Source organism: Peromyscus californicus, unplaced genomic scaffold (genome assembly GCF_007827085.1).
Source record: "Peromyscus californicus insignis strain IS unplaced genomic scaffold, ASM782708v3 Scaffold_13__1_contigs__length_99412109, whole genome shotgun sequence".
Taxonomy (NCBI): Eukaryota; Metazoa; Chordata; class Mammalia; order Rodentia; family Cricetidae; genus Peromyscus; species Peromyscus californicus.
Genome location: NW_026294424.1, coordinates 9,015,882 through 9,034,097, shown reverse-complemented (window position 1 = coordinate 9,034,097; position 18,216 = coordinate 9,015,882). Strand labels below are relative to the sequence as shown.

The 18,216-nt window shown below is 48.3% G+C and overlaps 1 protein-coding gene and 1 long non-coding RNA gene across 6 annotated transcripts; one reads left to right on the top strand and one right to left on the bottom strand.

Moving 5' to 3' along the window:
- Positions 1 to 868: 868 nt before the first annotated feature.
- On the bottom strand, positions 869 to 1,627 carry LOC128108191 (uncharacterized). Its single transcript, XR_008217358.1, has 2 exons — positions 1,513 to 1,627; positions 869 to 1,184 (listed from the first exon to the last, which is right to left on the bottom strand). It is a non-coding gene; the product is annotated as an uncharacterized LOC128108191 (long non-coding RNA).
- On the top strand, positions 1,306 to 11,418 carry Polm (DNA polymerase mu). 5 transcript variants are annotated; one of them, XM_052734427.1, is made up of 11 exons: positions 1,311 to 1,752; positions 2,829 to 3,009; positions 3,420 to 3,518; positions 3,647 to 3,817; positions 4,440 to 4,511; positions 7,651 to 7,771; positions 9,059 to 9,191; positions 9,339 to 9,441; positions 9,543 to 9,785; positions 9,869 to 9,952; positions 10,176 to 11,418. In XM_052734427.1, exons 1-11 carry the CDS (start codon positions 1,565 to 1,567, stop codon positions 10,260 to 10,262), a joined length of 1,482 nt encoding a protein of 493 aa, XP_052590387.1. In that variant the 5' UTR covers positions 1,311 to 1,564; the 3' UTR covers positions 10,263 to 11,418. The 5 variants fall into 5 exon arrangements, with proteins under 5 accessions (XP_052590389.1, XP_052590390.1, XP_052590387.1 ...); XM_052734432.1 differs by having other exon boundaries at positions 1,637 to 1,752; positions 2,834 to 3,009; XM_052734431.1 differs by having other exon boundaries at positions 1,639 to 2,344.
- Positions 11,419 to 18,216: the final 6,798 nt, after the last annotated feature.

Below are 18,216 nucleotides of genomic sequence, written 5' to 3'. Positions count from 1 at the left end.
ATCATGGCCAAATTAATTAAAGCAAGCAATTAATTAAAGCGAATTTTTTTATTCATGAACACGGGCTGCCTCCCCCTAAGGTGGGGTTCGAGGGGTCAGCATTGGATTTGAGGAAGACAAGGCTTTTACAGCTCATGGGTAGGGGATTTCCAAATGGGAGATTTGACAGGCAAAATAGGTGGGGTTATAGGAGCAGAACAGAACATGTGGCCAAAACAAGGTCATCACAACAGGTAGTCATATAACCTTTTGAAACAAAGGCAGGGTTGTAAGATGGTTATAAACAACTTTGTGAAACAAAGACATGATTGCCATTCTGTACAGACAGTACAGAACCATTGTAGTTAAGGTTGGGGGTGGGCATAGCCCAATCCTTGAGAAACAGAAGTTTTATCATGAACAGGAACGGACTTAGTTTGTTTTCTACTATAATATGGCTTTTAAGCCTAAGATGGAGGAAGACTGTTTTTTTTTTTTTTTTTTTTTTTTTTTTTTGTAGACCAGGCTGGCCTCAAACTCACAGAGATACGCCTGGCTCTGCCTCCCAAGTGCTGGGATTAAAGGCATGCGCCACCGCCGGCCTTCGGAAGGCTGGTTCTTTACAGGCATACACGTGGTACACATATATACACTCAGGCAAAACAGTCAAGCACATAAATCTTTTAAAAAAATTATTAAGGGACCAGAGAAATGGCTTAATGATTAAGAACCACTTATTGCTCTGAGTTAGGGACCTGAGTTAGGTTCCCAGCATTCACAGGGACAGCAGCTCACCATTTCCCAGGATCTGACTCTTCTCACTCAGCAGGCACCAAGCATCCACGTGTTATACAGCCACACATGCAAGCAAAAACACGTATACACATAAAACAAAGATAAATAAATTTAATAAATATTTTTTAGAAATAAAAAAAAAATCGAGTTTCTGCCAGTACAGTTTGGGTTTCTTTTCAGATTGATTTGAATGTTTGATCCATCTGGGATTTACTTGATGGGGGCCAATTTCTATTTTTCCAAATGGACGGCCAGCTGGTCCCAATGCCATTAGATTGGAAAATTTTTTCACAGTCCGTTAGCTCACTCACAGACTACGTATCTGCTCTCCTTTGCAGACGCAGAGGATGCCGCGCAGGCGCTGTGTCACCAACAGAGGCAGCTGGTCCAGGGTAAGCTGAGGCACCGCCCTTTGCGGGGGGGAGTATAGGAAAGGGATGGTGAAGACCCCGCCCCCTAGAGAAGAAAAAGGCCCGCCCAGTCGAAGAAGCCCCGCCCACGGACCCCGGCCCTCCCCTCCAAGGTCTGCGAAGCCAATGGGGCTTTCCCAGGGAGGAGGTCAACAGCCGCAGCCGAGTCCTCGGGCGTTATTTGCATAGAGGTGGGGCCTCAGGGGCGGAGCCAACCCTTCCCGGGGCGCGCCTCATTTGCATAGAGTCCCCCACCCCCCGCAGAGGAGCAGACTCCGCTTCCTCTCCCCGCCAGCTTCCTCGCTGTCCTTCCGCCTCCTTTCCTGACCTCGGCTTCCTCGGTTCTGCGGCCTTCCGTGCCTCCTGAGTTCCGTATCCAGATGCTTCCCAAGCGGCGGCGAGTGCGGGCTGAGTCCCCACCCCGCGCTGGTGCTTCCTCCGCGCCGCCGCCGGTGCGCTTCCCGGGGGTGGCCATCTACCTGGCCGAGCCGCGCATGGGCCGCAGCCGCCGGGCCTTCCTCACCCGTCTGGCGCAGTCCAAAGGCTTCCGCATCCTAGATACCTACAGGTGTGCGGCTCCCGCGAGGGCCCGGTGTTGGTGGGATGCCAGCCTCGCGGGGGGGCTGGTATAAGCCGGACACCCAATGTATGGACCCCCCGTGGCCCAGGGCGGGAGATGGTTCGCAGCTGCGGACGGCAGCACCTGCGGCTTTGGGTTCTAAGCCAGGCCTGGCACTTCGCGGTTACAGTACCTTCCTCCAACTCGGAGTTCCTCTTTTTTAAAACGATGCCATCAAGCCAGAGACTTTTTAAAGATCCATACAAGGAAAAGTAGTTAGTGAGCCATATTTGCTAGCTGCTCTCCCTCCCAGTGAGCCAGTGGTCAAGGATGTCCTGAGTTTGCAGAAGTCACCAACCAGCTCCTGTAGAGAACATGCCCAGGGCAATGGAGTAACTTTGCGACTGAAAGTAATAAAGGAACTTGGAGCCTGGCCTCCTTAGGCTGGCTAGCTTGTTTGCACCTCCCCCGCAAATAATGAAACGTTCCTGAAGACTGGTGCACCCGACTCACATAAGAGTGAAGAAAACAACTTGGATTGCACATGGCTCTACGTTTTTACAACAGCCCGACAAAATAGTTTACGTTGGATTTCTCCAATGTAAAGCAAATATAGAGACCATGCTTTCCCTGGGGCATGCGGCAAGGGTTTGCCCACTGAGGTTTGAACAAATAGGGCAAGACTCTTGTGTCTGTATTTAAATCTTAGCAGGGTGGGTTGCCTGCCTGTAATCCTGGTTGCAGGGGTGCTAGAGTTCTGTCCTACATAGCAAGTCTCCAAACAACAATTAGCATTGAGGTCAGAACCACCTGGCCCTGGCTCCTAGGGCACCCCTTTCCCTCCGGCAGAGGGTGGCAGACAAGTTAACCAGTCAAACTGGCTGGTGAATGTGGCTGCACTAAGAACCAGGTAGAAGAGTGGAGAGGTGTGCCTCCGTCTCAGGAGGGCCTGGGAAGGCTTTCTGGAAGAAGGCATTTGAAGAAAGCAGGACAGTCACCACCACAGAGGGCACTGCAAAAGCAAAGCTTGGTATAAGGGCAGAGCAGCAGAGGCCCTGGGTCTCATTCTCCTCCTCTTCCCCCAGCTCAGAGGTGACGCATGTGGTGATGGAGCAGACCTCAGCCGAGGAGGCCATCTGCTGGCAGAAGAACATGGATGCTCTTCTCCCAGGCAGCCCCCAGCCAGTTCTGCTGGACATCAGCTGGTTTACAGAGAGCATGGCAGCAGGGCAGCCTGTCCCTGCGGAGGTCCGGCACCACCTGGAGGTGAGCTAGTGAATGACTAGCTCAGCTGTGACAGATGACACAAGAGCAGTGCCTCAGTGTCCTCAGGAGGAGGTGGGGACTGAGGGTTCTCCCAAGACTGCAGAGGGCCCTGAGAAACCAATAGAAGCCACAGCAGGGATTTGGGGGCTAGACCATCCCACCTCTGTTGTAAGCATTTGGGACCTACTTACTTCTAGTATAATTTAGGTGTTTCTTCCTTAGTACTTGGGATGAACTGAGTTGACAGGAACCTGTCCTTGAGATGCTCTGGAGCCAGGTTGCTAGGAGACAGGAGGCAAGCTCCCTCGCTTCTGAGACCTCAGTTCCCCAGCCAACACATATAGAGTTGAGGGGTAGAGTACATGCCAGTCCTACAGCTTCATGATGACCTGTGCCTTGCCCTTTTGCAGGTACCTGAACCCAGGAAGGAGCCCCCAAGCTCAGTGACGATGCCAACTTACGCCTGTCAGCGTCCCACGCCTCTCACACACCATAACACTACCCTCTCAGTAAGCTGCATCCGTGAACAGATCCCTGCCTCAGAGAGCAGGGACACGGGTAGAGCTGGTTGGTCGCTAAAAGGTTGAGGCAAGGTCCCACGCCCACTTTGCACCTTAACCAAGGGCCCTCCCCGCAGGAGGCTCTGGAGACACTGGCAGAGGCAGCAGGTTTTGAAGGCAATGAGGGCCGTCTCCTCTCCTTCTCCAGAGCAGCCTCGGTGCTCAAGTCTCTTCCCTGCCCTGTCACATCCCTGAGCCAGCTGCAGGGGCTGCCCCTCTTTGGAGAACATTCCTCTAGAGTAATCCAGGTAGGTGCTTGTCGTACTGAGTGGGGTGAGTGTGCGGAGTTGGGGGCCCTGGACCTGGTGGGATAGTAGGAGACTTGGTGGTTCATAGCCCAGTCTGGAAGTATGGGCATGCACATGGATGCCACTTCGAGGCCACAGTAAACCATCTTCAGCGCAGATTCACAGTACGTGAGCTGTTCCCCCGGCCTAGGGTGGATGAGCAGATTCCGTGGAGGTTGCTGCTGCATTGGTGCCATTGTTAGTGCCAGGATGTCTGGGTTTTTTGAGGACCCAACACTGAACCGACCTTTTGGATACTTTTCCTTCAAGAACCCATAGTGGCAAAGCTGCTTTTAGATGAAGTCATACATGTTTCTAAAGGTAAACATTGGTATATCCTGAGACTCACATGAGGAGTGAGCCAATTACAGGGCCCGTTGACTGTTACAACTCCAGCCCTGAAGAACTTTGTGGCTGGAGCCCCTGCTACCCCATCTGTGCCTTGCAACTGTGGTTACCTCCCTGTGTGCAGTCTCCCTTCCAAGTACTGCTGGTCCCTGATACCACAGAGCCCCTTTCTGCAGGGTGTGGAGGGAATTGCCTCACCCTCGGGCTCAGAGTTTTGTTTTGTCTCCTGTCCCAGGAGCTGCTGGAACATGGAACATGTGAGGAGGTGGAACAAGTTCGCAGCTCAGAAAGGCACCAGACCATGAAGGTGTGTGGGGGGAGGGATGGCTAGGACCCTGCATAGCACAATCCACAGCATGAGCAAGCAGCCAGCAAAGGCCTTTTCACCCCGCCCCGGGGTCATAGTAGGTCACTAAGAAATGGCAGCTAAACTGATACCTGATAGGCACCAGGCTGCCATGGGGAGTGCAGGCAGAGGCTGTTTTGAGCATAGGGAATTTTCTGCATTACGCAGTACCATCTGGTTTTTTGATGGAATATTCTTTTTTTTTTTACTCACCCCCGATGGAATATTCTTGTATGTATTAAAGAGCACAATGAACAAAATGGGTATCACCCCATCTCTGTGGTCTCAGGTGTCATTCCTGGTGCCTGTGGCCCTGGGGCACTTGTACCTGTGCCTGCTCACTGCTAACCTGGTAGGGAAGCCACCTGGGTGCTTTGCTTTTGTCTGCTCTGACACCTTCTGCCTCTCCTTTGGTAGCTGCAGATTGGCAGGTCAGTGGCCTGAGATTTATGGCAGTGGATTGTGGCCTCCTGGGAGGGTGAGGCTTGTGGTATAGGGGGACACTGCGCAGAATACTGTCAGAGTGTCAGGGAAGGCTTGGAAGAGAGTCCGCTAGCCAAGAGTCCTGGCTCTGGCCATGCTGGGTAGATCAGGCAGAGTCTGAGCTGAAGTGGTGTTGATGTTGATGTAGGTAAGTGAATGGTTTCTCCATCAGCCTTGGCCCCAGCCCCTGTGAGGGTTTTCTGGGCAGAAGAGAAAGAGATGCACTGGAAATCAGAGGTGTCTCTTCTCCATTTTGCCTCCTGGGCACCCTAAAGTTCAAGAAAATATCCATACTAGCAGAAAATTATATTAGTAACTAGAAATATTATTTTGGTTTTTTTCTAGGGTAGGGGCTTGAGACTTTGTTGTACTGAAGCTGAGGTTGACCCCAACTCAGCACTCCTCCTGCCTCTGCTTCCCAAGTGCTGAGATTATATGTATGAGGACCTCCCACTTGTAAAAATAAATAATGTAGTTGTTATCTCAGTATTTTACTCCTTTTTTTTTTTTTCCCAAGACAGGGTTTCTCTGTGAGGCCTTGGCTGTTCTGGAACTTGCTCTGTAGACTAGGCTGGCCTTGAACTCACAGAGATCCACCTGCCTCTGGGTGCTGAGATTAAAGAAGCATGATGCCACCACCCAGCAGATTTAATTTTTTTTTAAAGATTTATTTATTTATTATGTATACTGTGTTTTGCCTGCAGATACCCCTGCAGACCAGAAGAGGGCACCAGATCTCATTACAGATGGTTGTGAGCTACCATGTGGTTGCTGGGAATTGAACTCAGGACCTCTGGAAGAGCAGCCAGTGCTCTTAACCTCTGAGTCATCTCTCCAGCCCCTAGGAGATTTAATTTTTAAAATTTTTGTTTATTTCTTTGGGGAAGGCACACACCGTGGCACATGTGGAGGTTAGAGGGCAGTTTGCAAGGGTTGGATCCCTTCCTCCTGGGTAGAGTCCAGAGGTGGAACTCAAACCTTCAGGCTTGGCAGTCTTGCCTCACCTGCTGAGTGTCACCAGCCTATTATCTATCCGTCTGTCTTTCTGTCTGTCTGCCTTTCTGTCTGTCTATCTATCTATCTATCTATCTATCTATCTATCTATCTATCTATCTATCGACAGTTTTGTTTTGTAGTGCAGGCTGGCCTCAGTCTCCCAAGTGCTAGAATTACAGACAAGTACCACAGCACCAGGGGCTGGTTTGTTGGTTTTTGGTGGACTGCATCTCATACAGCCCAAGCTGGGCTAGCACACTCTGTAGCTGAGCCCACCTTCCTCCTGCCCTCCCCTCCCAGATGCTGAGATACCAGAATGCACTGCCATATTCACATCGTGTCAGATTAGGTTTTTTGTAGGTTTATTCTTTAAATTACACAAATGCGTGCATGGGTAGGTGTACATGTATGTATGTATGTACACACACGTACACTTGAATATGGGTGAGTGAGGTGGGCAGAGGTGACAGATCTCCTGGAGATAGAGGCAGTTGTAGACTCTCTGACCTGGGTATTGGGAATTGAACTCAGGTCCTCTGCAAGAGTGGTACTTGATCTTTTTTGTTTGTTTTTGTTTTCTCGAGGCAAGGTTTCTCTGTATAGCCCTGGCTGTCCTTGCTCTATAGAACAGGCTGGCCTTGAACTCAGAGACCCATCTGCCTCTGCCTCCTCAGTGCTGGGATTAAAGACATGTGCCACCACCACTACCGAGCTAGTACCAGATTTTGAAAGCCAGGTTCTGTCTTACACTGTGAGTTCAGACAGTCAGGGAAAACAGGGCTGGGAAAAACCCAGGAAGGGCAGGGCTGAGACAGCTCTTCTCCAAGGCAGCTCTGTTTGGTTTGTTTGTGATATAATTTGAGGCTGCCCTAGAATTCAGGATCTTCCTGTATCTGTCTCCTGAGTGCTGGGATGACAGGCGTGCATGGCCACACCTGGCCTCCATCCTCCTGATACATATAGGTATCCTCCGCTGCTAGGAGACATAGCCCCAGAAGGGTTTGGACCATGTATACAATCTCGACTACTGTGTGGGCTGGCCTTAGTCTTATTCCAAAATTCCTGGGAGAGTCTCTCCATGATTGGCCCAAGGCAGGCAACATGCTTCTTAGTCCAGGGCTCCATGGACCCTTTGCATCTGAACCTTTGAGAGCAAGTTCTCCACACCTGCTGTCAGGCCTCCTGTGCCTCTGTTGAACCCGCCCTCTTTGTTCACTCTTCCTTGGGTTGGCTGTTGAAGGGAATGTACAGTAAATCCCAGCTGGAGTAAGTGGAGGCATTTTCCCAGTGAACTAAAACCTGGCGAGCCTGTATATCAGGATAACTCCTTGGATCTGTTGTAAGCTCAGGCTGAGCCTGAGCATTAAGGGGACAGACCTTTTATAAGGGGTGAAGAGAGAGCTTCCTGAAGTTTTCTGGTGGTTGGGCAGCTGAAATATGCTGTCCCTAGTGGGGCTACTCTCAGGGTATGTGGGTCCAGTCCCCTGTGAGAGTGGTCTGGGTGGGCCAGACTCTAGGATTGAGTCCTCATCCCGTGGCACTGGGCATGAAGGCAACGTTCTCAGGGACACCTTCCGTGGAATTTGCCCCCTACCTGTCCATCCCTTCTTCTTCCACATAGCTCTTCACCCAAGTCTTTGGGGTTGGTGTGAAGACTGCCAACCGGTGGTACCAGGAAGGCCTGCGAACCCTGGATGAACTCAGAGAGCAGCCCCAGAGACTGACCCATCAGCAGAAAGCAGGTGAACTTTCCAGAGCCGCCTGGACCTGGGAGCCCTACACACTGAAGCCCTTAGCTCTGCTGGGGACCGTGCTGACGATTGCCTGAGTGCCGGGGAGCAGCTGGCGCAGAGGGATCCTGGTAGCAAGTAGATGGCCTCCCTGGGGTTTTCTCCCTGGAGCTGGGGTCTACCATGGCTCTTCCTCAGTGACTGTTAGCATAACATTGCCGAGGCATCTGGGCCTCATGTTTCCTCCTGTTTGATCTCAATTTGTGTTGAGGACAGCCTTGGTCTGGGCCTGCCTGTCCAATGTGGTGCCTGGTGCACATGGTCTTGGGGTACAGGTGCCACCATGAGTGGAAACAGCTTATAAACTTTGGGTTTGTTATGCCTGGTTTGGGTCCACTCCTCTCCGTGGTATGTAACCATGGCTTCAGGACTAACCTCTCTGAGTCTTGGTTACCTTCTCTGGGAAACACAGAGAAATGATAGCATGAAGCTCCTGAGTGCTTCTGGAAGCCAGCAGGTGATGAGCAGGTATTTGGTCTGTGTAGCCTGCCTGGTCGCTCCAGTGGTCTTGGCTGGAGACTCTGCTGAAGGGCGCCCTGGCCTGCCAATGGCCTCTCCGGGGTGCTGTCTGCTTCAATTGTCTCTTCCCGGGGGCAGGGTAGACAGGATGGCCAGCAGTGTTTACTAAGAGCTTGCTGTGTGCAAGGCTTTGCCGTTTCTCATGCTTAAACCTCCTTAACTGAGCATGGAGGGCACAGCAGTGCCCCTTTGACAGGCAAGAAGACGAATAGGCCAAAGGAGAGGTGGCGGACCCATCTTCGTCACGTATTTTTTATCACCTTTTGGTTGCCTCTGATTAGTGGAGAAGCCGAAACCTAGAACGGGCTGGCTGTGTCTTGAGCCTGTGTGCCATGTAGTTCTGTGAAGGATTTGTTTGTTTTGTTGTAATGTTGGGGATTGAACCTAGGGCCTTATAAGGCACATGTTAAACTCTGCCCCAGCTCTCTGGTATGTAGCCATGGCTGGCCTGAAACTATATATAGACCGTGCTGGTCTCAAACTCACTGGAGTTTTTCATGATACTCAGTTTGTGGGGGAGTTGAGTAAAGGGCACCAGGGATCTTGTTCCCTTCAGTTGCATGAGAATCTGTAGTTACCTCAAAATAAGAATTTATTTTAAAAGGAGGAGTGGACCGTGAGTAGGATCTCGCTCTGCTCCGGCCCCAACCTTTCCCTCTGGTGGCTGTTGTGTGCTGGGGGGTGGGGCTCTGTGAGGAAGATGGGCTGTGCTGCCCACAGGGCTCCAGTACTACGAGGACCTGAGCACCCCAGTTGGGCGAGCTGACGCAGAGGCTCTGCAGCAGTTGGTGGCGGCCGCTGTGAGACAGACCCTGCCCGGGGCCACTGTCACGCTGACTGGCGGTTTCCGGAGGTAAGAGGGCCCACCGTCCCTTCCGAGTACACCCGAGGCTCCTCCCCAAGGTAGGGACTTGAGTTGTGGATGCCGAGGTGGCCTTTCCACTCACTGAAGGGAACATGGCCTGGTGTTGAAGCCAGAGAATCAAACTTTCTCTTTCAGGGGGAAGTTAGAAGGTCACGATGTGGACTTCCTTATCACTCACCCTGAGGAGGGCCAAGAAGTGGGGCTGCTGCCCCGAGTGATGAGCCAACTACAGAGGCAGGTGAGGGCCTTCGGCACCCTGCCCAGCAGTGACGACTGACCAGCCTTCTACCGTCCCAGAACCAGGGCAGCACCTGGCCACACCTGCCTCCCCTCTCGCAGGGACTTGTCCTGTATCACCAATATCATCGCAGCCACTTAGACTCTGCCCACCTCCTGCGGCAGAACTACACCATGGACGCTTTTGAGAGGAGTTTCTGCATCTTGTGCTTGCCCCAACCCCCACACGCAGCTTTAGTGGGGGGCCTGCAGCCCTGTCCAGCCTGGAGAGCTGTGAGGGTAGATCTTGTGGTCACCCCCAGCAGCCAGTTCCCCTTTGCTCTTCTTGGCTGGACTGGCTCCCAGGTAGGTCTTGTGTTCCTTGGGGGGCCTGGGCCTGCGATGGGCCAGCCCTGCTAAAGGCACGTGTCCTCCCCATCTCTCCCCAGCTATTTGAGCGGGAGCTACGGCGTTTCAGCCGGCAAGAGAAGGGGCTGTGGCTGAACAGCCATGGGCTGTTTGATCCTGAGCGGGTAAGTTGCCAGAAACTAGGGTAAAAAACGGTTCCTATAACCTGGATCCTGGTCCACAATCTCAAATATAATGTGCATTGCCGGGTAGTATGACATGGTCCCAGCTACGCTGCACAATAACATGGACCTGGCCCTGCCATGCATGGAAGCATGGCCTGGCTCCAGCTACACTGCATGGAAGCCTGATCTGGGCCCCAGCCACTGACCCTCTTGTTCCTTGCAGAAGACATTTTTCCATGCAACTTCTGAGGAAGACATTTTCAGACTCCTGGGCCTCAAGTACCTTCCTCCAGAGCAGAGAAATGCCTGATCCTGCCTGCTGGCCACCACACCCACCCACAAAAAATGAGGGGTCGCCTCACGTTTGACCAGGGATGTTTGTGGACAGAATGTGCTGACACCGCATGGCCTCACCTGTGCAAATGGAGTTTTCAGCTGCAGCGGGGACATTGGCAAGGTGTGACCCTGAGTCAGCTTTCAACCGCCACACTCCCCAGGGTTAGGGGCCCTGAGCAGTTCGTAGATCATGGAACTATGGCAGAGTCTGAAGTTTTGGTTCTGGTCCTGGTGTGAGCATTTGATCTGTCCAGCTGCTGTCTGCTGCAGGGTACCCTACTCAGTGTGCCGGAAAAGAGACCCGTGTGCCTGCCCTGTGCTTGAGCTGATATGGGAACTATAATTCTGGTTGTGAGGTGATGCACAAGAAACCTGAGTGAGGGCTGTGCTGCAGAATCTGGAGAAGGAAGTGGCCCAAGACAGAAACCTGGTGCTGCTGGGAGCCACAACCCACAGCTGGGCCCCAGACTTCATAAGTGGCACAGCCCCAGAGTCCTCTTCCACATGCCTCCTCTTCCACTCACAGCTGTTGCCCCCCTCACACTCTAGCCTGGGCTGAGCCTAGCCTGCCTACCCACAATCCCCTGTGCATCCACAGCCCCACAGTGAATCCTGGGACAGAGACTGTGCAGCTCAGCCTGGCAGCAATATTGAAAACCATCAGTGGGCAGCAGCTGAGTGCTCTTGCTGTCCTGAGTTGTGAGGTGCAGGCTCCCCGGTCCTGTCTCTCAAAGACAGTCGCTCTGCCGCTTCTGAAAGCCCCTGCAGCAGTTCCAAACCTGCAGTCCTCACGCAGGTCCTGTGGCTCTGGCATTTCTGTCACCTCTTCCAGTCTCAGCTGTATCCCTCTAGTTAAGCCACCCCCCTTCCCAGTTCACTTCCCATGCCTGTTTGCAGACCCTTTGTGACCAAATCCTTCACCTACTTGAGGCAGAAGCACTGACGTGGACTCAGCACGACGTCCTCCATTTCCCTCACACCCCTGGCACCCTCTGGCTCAGAAGGCCCTTGCCTTTGCCTACTGTCCACCCAGTGCCCACTCTCCCTGACAGAGGAGAGCCTCCTAGACCAATCGCCACATTGTGAGTATTTTAAAGATCAACATTCAATAAAATGAATTATTTTTCTTCTTTTTTTTTAAAGATCTATTTGTTATGTATACAGTGTTCTGTCTACATGTTTGCCTTCACACCAGAAGAGGGCACCAGATCTCATTACAGACAGGTGTGAGCCACCATGTGGTTGCTGGGAATTGAACTCAAGACCTCTGGAAGAGCAGTCAGTGCTCTTAACCTCTGAGCCATCTCTCCAGCCCTGATGAATTCTTATGGAGTATAGTTTTAGGCATTTTAACACACATGCACACACACACACACACACACACACACACACAGAGAGAATGGCCACCTCTGCTACCATCAGTGCACGACAGTTCTATCCTCCAGAACCTTGCCTTACAGCATGCTGGTATGGTGACAGGCTTACCCAAAACCACTCATTTGGTTTTGTCCGTACAAATATGTCATAGACATGCAACTAAGCTTCATGTAAGCCATTGTTGGAGGCTCCTGCAGTTGTCACATGTATCAAGTTTGTTTCTCCTGTTGCTGCACGCTATGAGCGTGCCACTGTCCACTCAGCTCCAGAAGGTTTACACTGGCTTTGTGATTGTAACTAGAGCTGCTATGGGCACATGTAAGTGTATCTGTGTGAACAGTGCTGTCCTAGTTACATTCCCTGTTGCTGGGGTAACATAACCCGACAAAAGCAACTTAAGGGAGAAAGGACTTATATTATGGCTCACAGTTCAAGGTTCAGTCCATCATGGCCTGGAAGGCATGGAGCTTGAGGGAGCTCGGCCACATTGACTCCTTGGCCAGGAAGCAGAGATGAATGTGCATGCTCAGCTAGTCTTTTTATGTACTAGCAAGCTGAAGGGTGTCATCCACATTCAGGGTGGGTCTGCACACCTCAGTTAACCTAATAGAGGTAATCCCTCACAGGCATGCCTGGAGGCTTGTCTTCTAGGTAATTCTAAGTGCTGTCAAGTTGACAGTATTCAACATCACAAATATATTCACATTTCTTTTGGATAAATAGCCAGAAATAGGATTATTGGGTCATGTGTATTAGTCATGGATCTCTAAACTTACAGAATAAATATATCTAAAATGGGGACTTATTAGAATGGCTTACAGGCTGTGGTCCAGCTAATCCAACGATGACTGTCTACCAAAGGAAGATCCAAGAACCCAATAGTTGTTCAGTCCACAAAGCTGGATGTCTCAGCTGTCTTCAGTATATGCCAGAATACCAGAGAAGTAGTCTTTCATGTCAATGAATAAATGGACTTGCCAACAAGAGGGAGAGCAAGAAAGCAAAGAGAGAGAGAGAGCTTCCTTCCATGTCCTGCCACCAAAAGGAGGGACCCAGATTAAAATGGGTCTTTCTTCTACCTCAAAAGATCCACCATTAAAAATAGGTCTTCCCACTTAAAATGATTAAATTAAGGAAAAAAAATCCTCACAGATGTACCCAGCCACTTGGGTTTTAGTTCATTCCAGATATAGCAAGAACACCCATCACAAGTCTACCCCTTGTCAATTTGACATACAATTATACCTCCTTATGTCATTATTAATATCCAAATGAAAGCAATAAGCAGGTCATAATTATGCCTAATATAGTCTAACTATCCCACATACAATTGTAAATGTATTATATATTTAACCAGGTCATAACTACACCTAACATGATATAACTATCCCTCACAGAACTGCAAACACATTATAAATTTTCAAATAAGTGTCAAAGTCCTTTGAGAAACATTCTTTTGGAATCTCAAAACTTTTTTTTTTGGTTTTTCGAGACAGGGTTTCTCTGTGTAGTTTTGGTGCCTGTCCTGGATCTCACTCTGTAGACCAGGCTGGCCTAGAACTCACAGAGATCCGTCTGGCTCTGCCTCCTGAGTGCTGGGATTAAAGGCATGTACCACCACAGACAGCCCAGCTGGAATCTCAAAACTTAAATATGTTATCTCTTAATTGATGTTATATTTCATGATAAAACAAATATCTGTACAAACATTATCAAAATATAACTATATTTTAAACTTTTTGTCATGATATTAATGGTCATATAGAGTACTAAATAATTCTAGAAAAAGGCTTCATCTAGCTTCCTGTACATGATGACAGGTTTGAGTCTCTATCAGGTAACTAGGAATTAAGTTTTTTTAACTCTGGATACACATAACAAATATTGATCCTTTAACCTTTTTGAGATCTGCTGCATATGACATTTAAAATGTTTAAGTTTTCTTCAATGAATCATGACCACATCTAACAGCGACCTTTGAAGTCTCCAAAAGGATGATGGGGCCCCACAACGATAATTCCACATGGACTATGATAATGCCACTAACCTGACAAACACCACCTAAAGATTGGCTTTGGACTATGAACTGCTCAGGACAATCTCGAGGTGGCTAGCTGAGATGGTCCAGCCTCACAGAGTACTCTAGCCAGGACTTGAGACAAGCCCTGCACTTTCCCATTATGCAGAGACTGGACAACAAATGATACACTAACTCTCCCAGTACTTGACAGTTAACACAAATTTTTCTTTTCAGGGTCCCCTAAAGATGCCATCACCCCCAGACAGTAGGACATAAACTTAAGAACATTGCTGTGGGATGTTCTGTATGGCAAATGTGTTGCTGATTAGTCAATAAATAAAACACTGATTGGCCATTGGCTAGGCAGGAAGTGTAGGCGGGACAAGGAGGAGAATAAAGCTGGGAAGTGGAAGGCTGAGTCAGAGAGACACTGCCAGCCGCCACAATGACAAACAGCATGTGAAGATGCCAGTAAGCCACGAGCCATGTGGCAAGGTATAGATTAATAGAAATGGATTAATTTAAGCTGTAAGAACAGTTAGCAAGAAGCCTGCCATGGCCATACAGTTTGTAACCAATAAAAGTCTCTGTGTTTACTTGGTTGGGTCTGAGTGGCTATGGGACTGGCAGGTGAGAGAGATTTGTCCTGACTGTGGGCCAGGCAGGAAAACTCTAGCTACAGAACATGACACCCACATTCCCAAGAGGTGGGGTGGGTGGTTTTTGGTCTTTCAATGGGTTATGGATATTTGTCATCATTTAAGGTGGTTGGTTACAAGTTGTTATTGGTAATAATCAGGAAAACTAAACAAAGGAGATTAGATTTAGGTTTCTTGTTGTGAAAAGAAAAAGGGATACAAATATGATAGGATCAAGGAGTAGATTATTGAATCTACTCTGAAAAGAAAAGTGGGGATATAGATATGATAGGATAAAAAATAGATCATTGAATCTACTTTTAAAAAGCATGTACTAGTTTTAAATATTTTACATTGATATGGATCTCTGTATATTAATACAAAGTTGAGATTATTTTTGTTAGAATATACTGTACATACATTTCTAATCTTGTTCAAGGTATTGTACCTATACCTCTCATTTAACAATGTAATGCAAAATTGCTAGTTCTTAAAAGTTATTATTAAAAACTATTTAGGATAATAAAGGAATGCAGGTTAGTAATTAGTCACATTTACAATCAAGTTTGTAGTCACATTAGGTATGTTTTCAAGGCCAAAGAGATATATTTTAGATAGGTTGTCTTCAAACACTTCAATATCTACAGAATATGGCATTTAAGATGTTTTAATAACATAGGTTCTTTTTTTTTTTTTTAATGACAGTGAGACATGTCTGCTCCTGGCAGCATCAATCTACTTTAGAGAAGGTGATGCGCATCAAAGAAACTCCATATGGAGACTAACACATTTCCTGGTACATGGTATGCAGCTGTTGGTCTAGCAAATACCTTTTTCTTGGTACCTTTCTATAAGGACCACCAGAAGCGATTTGTGGCAAAAGTTAGCCACTGGGCAAGAAAATGCCCTTGCCTCGACTGCTGACAGTATACTGTCCAAATGGGACAAGCAGGACACAAAATAAAGGACTACTGAACTTTGCCAAGACAAGGTAGGACAGCCCTTCAAAATATCCTGTTTCACAGAAAAGTCTGTCAGATACTCTAGGCCTGTAGGTGGAAGATGGCTGCCCCAGCACTACAGAGTCACCCAGCTGTAGGTGGAAGATGGCTGCCCCAGCACTACAGAGTCACCCAGCTGTAGGTGGAAGATGGTTGCCCCAGCATTACAGAGTCACCCAGCTGTCCAGGCAGCCAGCTGCTTTTGTCATTTCTCACATTTTTTGGAAGTCACTTGCTCGCACTTCCTGTTTAGTCAGGTAATATTATTTCCTTCTGGCGTCTCTGAGGGAGTTGAAGACTAGATATTTATAGTTACAGTTTTTCTTGTTCAGATTTAGAAAAGAAATTCACTAAAGAGGTGTAAAGTGTGTAAGTTTGAGAGAGATCAAAAGATAATTTTAGATGATAATGCAAGTTAGGATAGAAAGTAAATTAGGTACAAGATTTTAGACTCACCAAGATAAGATAGATAATGGAGTATTCTCTCTGAATTTGTCAAATGCAAATGGACTAGACATTGTTGATGTATTTATTGCCTATATATTGTATGTAGTTATTGTACTTATTTTTTTTTCCTGGAGCTGAGGACTGAACCCAGGGCCTTGCGCTTCCTAGGCAAGCGCTCTACCACTGAGCTAAATCCTCAACCCCTATTGTACTTATTGTATATAGTTTTTCTTATATTATAACCTTTTTTAATTTTAGAAAAAAAGGGGAAATGTGGTGATATTTTTTTGTGTGATCTAACAAAGCTTGTCTGAAGATCAGAATGCAAAGCTAAGCCACTAATTAACCATAGAAACCAGGCAGTGGTGGCACATACCTTTAATCCCCACACTTGGGATCTCATGCCTTTGCTCCCAGAACCTGGGAGGCACATATGCCTTTAATGCCAGCACTAGGGAGGTGGAGACAGGAAGTGATATGGCTGGGGGGGAGAAGGGAATATAAGGTGGGAGAAAACAGGAGCTCAGATATTTTAGCTGAGGAGTTGGTGAGGTAAGAGGTGGCTGTGGCTTGTTCCTTTGTCTCCCTGATCTTTCAGTATTTACCCCGATATCTGGCTCCAGGTTTTTATTAAGACCAATTAGGATTCATGTTACATAACAGAAACACTCATGTCAAGTATAATCCTTGTTTCTACTACAGGTCACATGGTCTTCTCTTTCTTAGGCAACTGATCTGGCATAAGGCTATAGGTGCATGCTTAGCAGCAGACAGCTTTGTATTGGGAGTAGAAACCAGAACATTTGGACAATTTCTTCATGTAACTTTCTTATAACAGATGCTTTCAGGATCTTCTTGGACCCTAACACATATATACCACTTCCATTTAATAGTAGATTGCTGCTGTGCATGTCCCACTTTATGGCTTGATGGGTCAGATAACACCCAGCTCATGATGGGAAGCTCAGGTCACGTGGTGACTTAGAAAGCCTGCTGTCAAACATTCAGTTTCCACTAAGGCCCAATAGCAGGCCAAGAGCTGTCTCTCAAAAGGAGAATAGTTGCCTGAAGATCATTGTAGAGTCTTGCTCCAAAATCCTAAAGGTCTCTTCTGTCATGCACCTATAGGGACGTACCAAAGGCTCCAAACAGTATCCCCATCTGCCAGGGACACCTCAGGTCCTATCCATTCTGCTGGATCATGTGGTCCAAGTGGTAGAGCAGCCTGCACAGCAGCCTGGACCTGGTGAAGAGCCTTCTCCTATTTCAGGCCCCACACAAAGCTAGCAGTTTTCTGAGTCACTTGGTATATGGGCAGGAGTAACACACCCAAGTGGGGAATTGTAGATGTAACCAACCGTCTTATTAAATAAGAAACACAGAGCCGATTCAGAGAAGAAAGCCAAGAGGTCAGAGCTAAGAGCCTCACCCTTCCTGCTTCAGCGATCCTCTTCAGTCAAGAGAGCTCTCTGAAAAGGGCCTACTACCTGTGTGTATGTCTTTATATAGTCTAGCTGTTCTGCCTTCTCATTGGTTGTAAACCCAAATACGTGACTGCCTTGTCACTGCCTGTATGTACTGCCCTCCAGGTCCTTAAAGGTGTGCGCCACCGCCGCCACATACTTGCTATGGCTCTAATAGCTCTGATCCCCAGGCAACTTTATTTATTAACATACAATTAAAATCACATTTCAGTACAAGTAAAATACCACCACAGGGAAAATGCTGTCTCCAGAATCCAAATAAACCCAATGAATATTGTGCTTCTTTCTTGGTGGTGGGAGGGGCAGGCAGGTACAATAACTTATCCTTCACCTTGAAGGAATAGCTCTGCATGTCTCACACCACTGGACTCCTAAGAATTCCACTGAGGTAGATGTCTTAGTCTGCTCAAGTAGAACACCACATCTGGTTCAGCAGCTGCAACTGAAGTCACTGTTTGATTGAGTTTTTGATAGTCAGCTGTCATTCTCCACAATCCATCTGTCAGAGATGTGGTGGGAACCATCACCCCTGCATCTTTCAGGTCCTCAAAGGTGGCACTGATTGCTGCAGTTCTTGCAGGAATGTGATACTGTTTTTAATTCACTATTTTCCTTGGCAGGGACCACTCTAAAGTGAGACTGGGAAAATAACCACAGGGTGAGTTCAGGGACCCACTCTACCTTCTAAGTTGGTCTTCATTCGCCCAACTCCATTAATCACCTGAACTCCACGAGCCTTACTTCCACTGGAGGCCACAATGTTTCGGGGTCTCCTGGAATCATTATCAATTCAGAACCAGCATCTACTTGTCTTAGGGTTTTATTGCTGTGAAGAGACACCATGATCACAGCAACTCTTATAAAGGAAAACATTTAATTGGGGTAGCTTACAGTTCAGAAGTTTGGGCCATTATCATCATGGAGGGAAGCATGGTGGCATGCAAGAAGTCATGGTGCTGGA